At 40.3% G+C, this 11055-nt stretch overlaps 2 protein-coding genes and 1 long non-coding RNA gene across 4 annotated transcripts; 2 read left to right on the top strand and 1 right to left on the bottom strand.

Annotated features, from left to right (window-relative positions):
- Positions 1–36: 36 nt before the first annotated feature.
- LOC135333005 (ciliogenesis and planar polarity effector 2-like) lies at positions 37–3838 on the top strand. 2 transcript variants are annotated; one of them, XM_064527947.1, is made up of 8 exons: positions 37–201; positions 521–646; positions 895–959; positions 1114–1256; positions 1718–1745; positions 1982–2043; positions 2888–3035; positions 3492–3838. In XM_064527947.1, exons 1-8 carry the CDS (start codon positions 60–62, stop codon positions 3639–3641), a joined length of 864 nt encoding a protein of 287 aa, XP_064384017.1. In that variant the 5' UTR covers positions 37–59; the 3' UTR covers positions 3642–3838. The 2 variants fall into 2 exon arrangements, with proteins under 2 accessions (XP_064384017.1, XP_064384018.1); XM_064527948.1 differs by having other exon boundaries at positions 2888–3070; positions 3492–3706.
- A 178-nt stretch (positions 3839–4016) lies between these two features.
- LOC135333008 (cell division control protein 42 homolog) lies at positions 4017–6233 on the bottom strand. Its single transcript, XM_064527950.1, has 4 exons — positions 6000–6233; positions 5729–5801; positions 4767–4876; positions 4017–4638 (listed from the first exon to the last, which is right to left on the bottom strand). The coding sequence occupies exons 1-4, from the start codon at positions 6102–6104 to the stop codon at positions 4351–4353; spliced, it is 576 nt and encodes a 191-aa protein (XP_064384020.1). The 5' UTR covers positions 6105–6233; the 3' UTR covers positions 4017–4350.
- Positions 6234–6347: 114 nt separating this feature from the next.
- Positions 6348–10547, top strand: LOC135332999 (uncharacterized). The gene is made up of 4 exons (XR_010393720.1): positions 6348–6482; positions 6820–7003; positions 7081–7253; positions 9526–10547. It is a non-coding gene; the product is annotated as an uncharacterized LOC135332999 (long non-coding RNA).
- Positions 10548–11055: the final 508 nt, after the last annotated feature.

Here is an 11055-nt window from a genome sequence, read left to right as displayed (position 1 = left end):
TCAAAGCTTGGCCCGATTTTGTTTCGAGACCAAGCCGCATTTGCTTTTATAAATCGAAAATGGAGAATGCTGGCTCTTCGAAAGTTGGCTCTAGACCAGCCAGACGGGAGGCTTTTGTGGTGCAGCGTGACTGGCAGAAAACCTCTGAGGCAAGAGGGCTTATCAATGCTCTGTTGGGGAGAAACAAGAGAAAATCGTTTGGTAATAATCTAAAATGCTGCTGAAAGTTACACAAGTTGCATAAGCTCCCCATTGCATTGGTGATTGTGTGTGAATGTCTCATGTCATGATCGTATCAGTATGCTATGTAGTATCCTAGTCGCCAAGCTTTTTGGAAGTGTACCTGTGATAGTCGTAGTGTTGATGTGTATACGTACGTGTCCATGTTTGCAATGAAATAATTATGTTCAATCTACGTACGTACATGTACATTGTAGCTTTTCGTTCAGATACAGCTATCAGAATAACGTTCTAGTGTTTCGTTATGCAGTGTATACGTACTTCCCATCCATACACACAGGTCTCCTCGAGAAGCCCCAGTTCGAGCAGGGTGGCAAGATGTATCCTGTTCTGTTCCGACGGTTGTTCCTAGTGGGCAAGTCTGGAGTGGGCAAGACCAGCACTGTGCACAAGCTAATGGGCAGAGGTGAGAGCTAGGTTCTGTAAACCTATTGACTCTTGGTAGCCGCTATGCAATCTCTTGATGATCGCTTTGAAGCAATAATTTTGCACTTAATACAATGTGTGCTTATTGTTGAGTATTGTAAGCCTTAGTTTTGAGCATAATAGGCAAGTCGTAATACATTGCTTAACAAACCCAGCTGACTAGATTTGAGCGTAATGTATTTGTTGGGTGATGAACATGTATACTCCTTTACAGTACCCCCTCTGCAGACATCCCGTGTGTTCACGAGGAGACCCTCGGTATTCAGACCACCGCTCTCTACTGGCCAGTGATGGTAAAGTGTTTCAGGAGTGCATGAATACTGTCTATATGCATGATAGCAATATGGGTGATGATTATTAGCTGGTAACATTGCAGCACTGTGAGCAATCCCTTGCAGGTGATTCTTGTTTCTTTTAATCTATACACATACTCTTAACCCCCCTCAGTTGGAGGCGGACCAGAGGACGGTGATTGTCAAGCTGGAGCTGTGGGATGTTGGGGAGAGGATGCTCTCACGCTTTGACCACATTCTGCCCACCTGCAAACAATCCACTGATGGCATACTCTTCTTCTTCTCCTATTCTGACAGGTACTTGGGCCGAGATTTAGCTTCAGTATAAACCACTGCACCTTGATCAAAGTTGCGTTTGCTCTTGTGCCTTAAAAGCGTGCAATACTCATATAAGTATAATTATATAGGGGTGTGCCCACACTCGTCGGTACTAATCACTTATAGACAAAAATAACCGTCTCTTAGGTCTAGGCTATAAAAGAAACAATTTTGAGATTGAGATTTTGAGATTGAGGATTGAAAATAGCCTCCACTTCTGTCAAAAGTCTGGGCACATCACTGATATACAAAATTAACCTTGTTCCCACACTCCTGACAATGTAGTGCTGCAATGTTTATATGGAACTAGATCCATGCACTTGTCAATGTCCTAAACATCTGCTGGATGCCTTTCATTCACAGCTAGTGTGCATTGTTTGCCTAGTAGTGAGATAGTGAATGTGAACTCCAGTATAATGCCTTTGTTGTGTTTCCTCCAGGCACAGTTGGGAAACTCTACCACAGCTGGTGAGTTGATATGATGAGGGTGTGCATGTATCATTATATCTAATATATTAACCCCCAGGCTGAATATGTATTTGATTGCAATTTCATTCACTGGTTGAACGTCTTTAATGAGATTTGAAATCCACACTTTTATAGCATGGTATCTTAACCAATACAATAGTGCTAGGCAATGAGTAGAAATGTTGGCTGTAGTTGTGGCTGTTGTTTTGTTACTCTGTGCTTATTGGATTATGCAGTTTACTTCAATACTTGGAGCTCTACCAACTCCTGACACTTTCAACATGGTGATAGGAACACAGTGAGTGAGTGGCTTTGCCCAGTACGTCTCTTGTTTACGGTGTATGGTTACCAATGCGTGTGGGTGTGTGGGGGTGTAATTTGAGAATGGCGTGAAACCTTGGATGCTTGTGTAGGAAATAGTAGGCAGTCCCAGAGTATAGAAAACTATGGCTGTAAATGCACTGGCATATGTGATAGGTTTAAGTGGGTATAACGAGTATATATTGTATATAGTCAGACTGTGAGGCAAGAGGGCCCAAACCTTCCACTGTTTTGTACATGTAGAGTCACAGGAGTACTCCTAATGTAGTCAATGTGGTGTGCATAATTATAGCACATTACTGCACTAGTCAGACAGTGTGGTGCCACTGATAAGATCTCATTGCTTAGCAATGGATTGCAAAACTACAGTACCCTGTATTTTTCCTGTTGCGGTTGTTCTGTCATCAAAGTCTTGTCTGTATACCGTATAGCGCGAAATTTTCGAGGGGCTTAATTTTCGCGGATTTCGTGGGTTAGAATCCTACACGAAAATTAAGTCCACAAAAATTGAATTACCTGCTATAGCATGCATAGATTTAAAGGCGTGGCTTCCGGTAAGCAGTCATTCCGCGAACATTGTGCAACGAAATAGCTTTTAGAGGCTAATCCACGAAATATAAGTGCCTCGAAAATTTCGCGCTATACGGTATACAGTAGCTAGGGAGAATTAATCCTACTATAAGCTAGGTACTGTACATGTACAACTGTTCCCTTATGTGGCTTTTATGTAGTTATTGCTTGAGGAGGCAATAATATATTAAGTAACGTACATACCCTGTTAGTGCATTAATATAAATGGTTGTTCTTGTCTATTTCTCCAGTGCTGACTGTTCTAATCGAGAGGTGAGTGAGAGAGAGTTGGAGAGGTTCCAGCGGCAGCACAAGATCATAGCCCTCCCTACTTCCAACGTGAACACTAAGCGACATGCAGCAGACCCCAGTGTACCTGATGGGAGGGCAGCCATTGAGGTATGATCTATGACCTCAAATGTCACTTTAGAGAGGTGGGTCATTTGACATTGTGTATAGAATTTAATTTTGTAACATTCCCTCTGTATTACTTCCAGTTCCATAGTGTGTGTGTGAGAGAGCATTCCCCTTAGTTGTGATATCACCCTAGCTATACTTGTACTTGATTGTGTGTACCTTTGACAATCAAAAGTTCACACACTTAATTGGAAGGAAGTGCAAGGCACCCATTCCTAGTTGATGCCTATAGTAAAGAAAAGTGTATACCTATATATTTATATATGCTGTTGAATGTGTATTCTCAATTAAGTTAGTAGTTCATGGGTTGTTTTGTCATTTTATTTACTTGATTTCACAAAGTGTGTGTGTGTGTGAGTTTCTAGACACTCTGACTGTTGATTACCTAACAACAACAGTATTCATCCTCTGTTCCACCTCCTGCTCTCGCCCTTATAGGATATCACTGTGCTCATGAATGACATTGTAGAGGTGCTGTTGGCCTATGAGAAGAGAAAGGCCACACTGTCTGGCAGGGCAAAGGAGGAGGGGCTCAGATCGTTAGACTATATTCTAAGCATTCTCCCTCCATACAGTGAACTGTCATAGTGTTTTCGTATTATAGTATCACTTTTTATACACATCATTAATTATCAATCCATATTTGAATTCAATTGCGACACTATTCATGCAGTATAACACCTTAATGACCTCTCATTTCTATAGCAGTATTTGTTTTTGTTTTGTTCTGGGAGCCTATTGTGCTACCCTTTCCTTGCTGGATAAACCATTCATTGCAGTTTTAATTACGATCAGCATAATACAAACGTAGCTATAAGTACAGTTAACATGAAAGCATAGATTTTGATTAACGCATTACACTAGTTTTTCTCCCGATAATTATTACCATTATCATGCCTGTGCACATGACAGCATTACACATTTTTTAATCCACAATTTAGCATGCAGTTATCATTTGATGAGTTGTCAAAATTAATGTGTTAATAAATACAACAGTGAAGTTTTTTTTTAGGACACAAACAATATCGTCTAGTAAAGAAAAGATGACCACAAGTTCTGAGCAAATTCACAGACAAACAAAATGAACATACACACAACTACAAACTACATGTTGATGATGTAACTTGCTAATAAATCGGTAATAAATGTGCTATGCATAACCTTAGACGAAATGTAACCAATTGGTGAAGAACATGATAATAATTATGTCCTGTAATAAAACAAGCAAATACAGAACAATATTCTCTAATTAAGTTCGTTACAGCATTTTGTAAACACAAACGCTAAAAACAGTTTCTTACAAGATAGCACATCTCCTCTTCTTGGGCTGCTCTGGGGGCTCTAGGGCGGCCAGGATAGCCTCGTCAAACACGTTTTTTAACCCCTTTTGTGTCAAAGCAGAACATTCGACATACTTGACAGCCCTCAGTTCACGTTGGAGCTTCTCCCCATTATCGACAGTGATAGGCCTTTGCTTAACCTTGGAGAGCTTCTCTAGAGTGGCGGCATCGTCTCGCAGATCGATCTGTGTGCCCACTAACAGGAAGGGTGTCTTGGGACAGTGGTGCGTGATCTCTGGTACCCACTGCAAAGGAAAGAGACAAAAAGACTATCACAAATGTTCATGACAACACTAGATTTGCCATACATGTGTACGTGATAATTATGAGAAGGAATCGAATCGTAGACACGACATACTGTACTAATGCTCACCTTCTCTTTGACGTTCTCGAATGAGGCTGGTGCAATGACAGAGAAACACACAAGAAATACATCTGTCTGGGGGTAGGACAGGGGCCGGAGTCTGTCATAATCTTCTTGACCTGTAGAAATAACATATGCACATAAAAGTTGAGCAATCAAACCAAACTTCAGTATTGAAAAGGGCCAGAAAAGAGCCATTTACCAGTAGTTTGGACAAAGCCTATGCAAGTGATCTGTGTGACACACAATATGCACACAATGCTCAATACTTATATGGGACACATGAAACGCTTGATGTGTTACATCATATCAAAATATGGCTGCCAGTTAGTGCACTCCATAAAAGAACACATTGATTCACAAGAATGAAACTATTTAACAGCAAAATCCGTACAGTATGGTTTAAATGTAACACTGTGGAATGCACCTCAAACTAACCAACGTTTATTATCTCAATTTGTGACTACACTGGATGTATGAAGTACTCCTCGGAAGCTAACATACCACAGGTGCACAGTATAACCCACAAGTGTACACACAACAGTTTCTAAAGCACAACATCGCTTCAAAGATGTGGGCACACTGCTAGGTTACCATGACAAAAACATGCTAGCCATCCTACCCCAGCAACCAGATGTATCTGTGCATAACAGGCTATCAATCAAAAGCAAAACCATAAGATTAGTAAGGTATAGATTTATGAAACACATTATGGTAAGGTGTTTTCCACTACACAAGAACGTCATTAGCAACATTTCTTGACATTTACACGGCCCACTGTTTGAGGGGACAGCCATTCACTAAAACCAATTAGGGACAGGCATGACTCAAAGGTTACCACAATGTGTTTCAGAACAGTAAGGGAAAGGCAATATCTAAAGCTAAGATAAACGATAAACACAGGCGTAACTATATTTATGTAGCTAATACAAGCCTGACTTGTGACCTTTGTTGAATTAATCCACTCTTACCAGCTGTGTCGAAGAGTCCTAGTGTGTATGGTTCACCTCCGATCATGACTGTGACAGCATAGTTATCAAACACCTGGGAAGAGAAAATGACACGTATAGAACACTTAAATAATACGAAATGGTCACACTACAAACCACTAAACTCGCACGACTATGTTGACAACAAAGTCACTCCTAGCCACTCACACACATAACTTTACTGGGAGTACATTGTGTGTGGTAGTCGTGTGGTAGGTAGTCTAATGGTCTCATAGAATGGTTCAGAACTTACTGTGGGTACATATTCTTGAGGGAATTTGTTGGTTGTGTAGGAGATCAGGAGACAGGTCTTTCCAACAGCGCCGTCACCGACAACAACACACTTTATCGTCTGCATTTTCTCTATATCTTGACAAGACACTAGAATTTGAGATAACAGTAGACTATAACGGTATTTCTAACTTGCTAAACTGTTCTTCTTTACTAACCACAAAAAGATGGCGCACCCAATTCTTGAGGTCTATTTTTAACCCAAATCAATTATTTATAGGACCACCCCACCGCAAGAATCCTAATATGGAGAGTTCTATTTTTAGAACAGGCCTAGTTCACGTGACCACCCATTCCAAATTGGTTGTGCACCCACGGCCACGTGGATGTTACACAAGATTGATGGCAAGTATCAAAAAACATCAACCCTAGTGCAGTGCAGTGGCCATCGACAATGAATGAATGAGCATGCAGAACACTTCAGTCTACATTCTATTGTGGAGAAGTGGGTAGAGATGTTGGTGAAGCTTTCCCTAGGTCTAGAAGCTGGAGCTGGAGCATATAAGCTAGGAGCTGGAGCATATAAGCTAGAAGCTGGAGCATAATTATAAGACTTGAAACGCTTTTTGGTTAATAGCTCCATGTATTATTCTGCATGTGTGCAATTAGGTACAGAATTTACCAGTGTGCATTATAATTATAACATACTGCTGCTTGCATTGACTCTTTCTATGTTAGAAAATTCGTGTTTGGGGGAGGGGCTGGTTTTGCAAAGCTCATGTAAAGTGTATAAGTTCATGGGGTTATCCCGTACAAGCAATTGTTCCCTATGCACCCTGCAGGGTCAAACCTTTGCCCATACCGTGCACCATGTACCAGATCCAGAGTGGGTCACCTACACTGCACTGTACAGCGTTGCTCCTACACAGTCTCCATGATACAAGACTGGTTGGTGTTACCAACGGCTGATCCATGAGACTAACCAACTGCATGGCTCCTCAATGACAAGGAACGTCTTCCGTGAGCGTGAGTACACAATCAAATGCTCAATAATTTTATAGTTAAATAATACCATTCATTTTTGGATATTTATTCATGCACAGGCCTATATATGGTATAGGAGAGATGCAACTCCTTCAAACACAGTACCTGTTAAGTATGCATGTACTCTAAATTGATGCACTTCAGAAGCAAACACTTCAGAAAGAGGCAAAAGTCTTCCAAAGAAAAATGGTTTCTCAAACCCACTGTCACAACACGTCTGGAATCCTTTTAGGTAACACTATTATTTTTAACCTTGTTTGCATGCACTCCAATTTTGATATTCCTGGTGTCTAACTCCCTTCTCAGCATTTTACCAGTATTGCCAATGTGGGCAGCTCAGCTCAGGTGCTGTGACAAAGCAGCAGGTCTGTATAAAACTGCTTTTGTTTATCTCATAGGAAGTGCACCATATATGGAAGATTATTGTTACTATTTTTAGAACTGGCTCTAAGAATAGATTCACGCCTCACTGTTTCCGGCTTTTTGAATTTATGTAGTGGGCAACATTTTTCATAACTTAATGTGTCCCACAGGGACAAATGAAGATGTTATTGTTGACCCCCACTCAGTTTGTGAGTTTATCTATATACATGTACATACATACCTTCTGCTCATTGAGGCATTGCAGATAGAATGGAGTATTGTGTGTCGCTTGAGTTATTCCTGTACCAAGTCCATCATCAATTTTGTCCTCAATCTTATTTGTCAGGCGATCTGGCAGCCTTAGTGTGTCTCGTACATTTACAAATACCCCCCTAGCTGCACTCTTCCTATATGACTGTTTGTGTCCCCGGCCACTGCAATCTGATTAGAGTTATATAGCTTCGATTTTTAAGTGTTGCTTGGGCACTTAACTTAATCTCAGTGTGTTGTGATAATTATTGCAATTAGTTAATAATAGACAGATCACTGATTCATAATGCTCCAATGTTTAGGTCAATTTGTTGTGTAGACATTCATTGCATATGAGAGTTGTGGAGTCTATTTGTTTGACGTGTCAGCAATTTTTGCTGTTACTATTTTTAGAACTAGCTATCATACTGACACCCATGTTGCTCTGCACACACATACAGTCATGCATGTTGGTGGGATATTCTTACCTGCATGCACTATATCCTGAGGCAAGAGACAGGTGGAGTTCTAGCTTGGGACAGCAAAAAAATAGGAGATAGCCACAGTGTATGCGATTGTACTTGTGTAACAGTATGCCCTTCCATATAATGTGCATGCCAGGGAGTGCCAGGGAGGGCTGGCATGGGAATTTGAAGTAGGGAGGAATAGGGCATCCGGAGTGTGGCGTCGACTAGGTACAACCTCCCCCTGAAATTTTATTTTGGTTGGTCTGGATGAGGTGAATTTGAATTCTTCTATGCTATATACTCAGTCGTAAATAAAATTTCTCTATAGTAAATAAATGATTTTAGGGGGGGGGGTTGAGCCAGGGGATACCCCCCTTCTCGCTGTGTGACGTCCTGTATATATGCCTGTAGGGAACAGCGTATGTCAATTTAAAATTGTAATAAGGACAGTTTGCAATGCTATAATTATGTGTACAGTGTGTGTAGTACCAGGACTGTAGTAGTACCAGGACTGTACCATAAAAGTAATGTTTGTGTGTGCAACCATAGAAGAAAAGGATTGGCAACGGAAGTGGTTCACGTGATGCTTCTACATTGAAGTCTATATGTAGTGGCTCTGAAGCCGTCCCATGCTATCTGTGTTCGGACAATTATTGTGTCCAATGCATGCTTCTCAATGACCCCCCCCCCCAACACTTAATGGTGAGTATCATTTGGAAGAGATATGTCGTCAGGGATGTCATACAGGATTTTGAAGTACGTAGAGGGGGAAATAAGAAGAAAATTTTGCTAAAAAAAGGTCAACTGTTATTTCAAACCCTGATAGTATGCAAAATTGCTAGCTATGGACCCCAACTAGTACCTGAATGCAAATTTTAGGGGGGGGATATCCCCCCTTTCCCCTCCCTGTATGACACCCTGGTAGTGAAGTAGCTAGAGGTACTGTACTACACAGAGTGATTTTTCATGATAATTATAGTTAAGGCTGTGTAACTAAGTGTAGTGTGCTGTGTCCCAAACGGCCAAAAATATGAGATATGTTTAGCATACATGCAGAGAACTTCTCGTGGACTTTTTACGGAAAGCAAAACAATGTTCATGAATTGTTCATTCCCATGCACGTTAGAAGTAATTAATTCGATTAAAACCGCGGGGAAACACAAAGTCGCTTCCATTGCCAATCCCCTACTATATAGTGCAACCTACCCTACCTTAAGGTGGCATATTTTCGCGAGTATTAATTTCTGCTATTTCTGCAAATGAAAGAGTAATGTGTATACTCGCAGATAATTGGAAATTGCAAATGAAACCACGCGAGTAATTATGAATAACGAGAAAGAATTTAATACCAGCAAAATGAGCTAAACAGTGAAATCGCAAACAAATGTACATGTGACTAAAGTATGGTACCCGTTCTGGTTTCAGGCTTAAAGTCGCCTCTTATCTCTGAGAAAGACGCAGTGTGATACCCAGTGACACGTACAAGAGAGTGTGCCATTGAAGCACTCATCGAGATGCTCATTCCATGTATGTTGTACACTACAAAGTAAACTACCTTAATGATGATAAACTGATACTAATTTTAGCGAGTTTTACCGAATTCGCTAAATTATGTCCGCGCTAATAATAAAACGAAAATGTACTTTGAGAGTATACTAAGCAAGCTAGCCCTTTTTTCATCTTTATCTGACTCCAAACTTTCCATTCAACCTTAAAACTTGTATATACATATTAATATTGTGGTAATGAATTTGCTACAAATCCGCCAAAATTAGTAACCCTAAAAACAGAGAAAAATCTGAAAGCGCCGATTTTGTTTGAGTATTTTTGTAGCAGTGGTGATGGTTGAAAAGGAGCAAAAGGAGCTTGCTCTACCTGGACTCTGGTGAATTCTAATATGTAGACTTTGATACACGTCGTGGAGTCTTGGTAGCTACCGAAGGTTAAAAATTACTACGTGTCTATAAAAGGTACTCGATCAGCCACTCTTTTAATTGTCACACTTTTTACAAGCCCATGCATTACATGCATAAAAAGGCTGAAACTAGCCCCCGAAAATTAAATGCGAAATTCTTTATACGTATGTTCTGCGAAACATACCATGGATTGGGTACAAGTATTGTGTAAACAATTTATCATGAATGAGCAAACTTTGAATTAGGCCCTGGTAAATTATGGCTTAATTTTGAGGCATACCGTATTACTAGAATGTTTTGCGAGCATAATAAATATGTGAATATGCAAAATTTGCGAGGGTTGATCAATTCACAAAACCAGTGCTATTATATTATGATCCTTGCCAGAATGCAATATTTAGATCGCAAGGGGTCAAATTTTCTGCTGATTTGGCTCACCGTATTACTAGAATGTTTTGCGAGAATCAAACATTTGTGAATTTGCGAGGGTTGATCAATTCGCAACAATAAAATCCGTAAAACCTAAATTATTACTAGTAAATACACACGATCCTTGCCAGAACCCAATAGTTAGATCGCAAAGGGTCAAATTATCTGCTGATTTGGCTCATTCGCAAAGGTTTTTCACCCGCAAAGTAATACGGTATTTGCAAAAGTTTTTAACCAACAAAATATTCATTCTAGTACATGTAATGGTTTTAAGTCATTGGGGCATAATAGGGTTTAACAGAAAAATTTGCCAAATTTAAAACTACTATTTTGTTGTGTTGAGGCTATCCACGGTACAAACACAGTGCTATCGCATCCAGGTAAGTAGACTCAGAATACACAGAACGACAGATAGACAGAGAGCTAGACTGACCGACTACTATAACCTGTGGTGCCGCCACGGGTTAATAATAGCCATTAACACTAATACCAAGGAGATAACAAATGTTTTTACTAAAACCTGACTATTATTCTCATAATTGTGTCCCATAAATGTTACCCGAGGCCGTGCCGCAGCTAGTGGGTATAGTAGTCATCTTGTTTGTTTGTC

This window comes from Halichondria panicea, chromosome 3 (assembly GCF_963675165.1).
Source record: "Halichondria panicea chromosome 3, odHalPani1.1, whole genome shotgun sequence".
NCBI classification, from domain to species: domain Eukaryota; kingdom Metazoa; phylum Porifera; class Demospongiae; order Suberitida; family Halichondriidae; genus Halichondria; species Halichondria panicea.
This window is presented reverse-complemented; position numbering and strand designations above follow the sequence as displayed.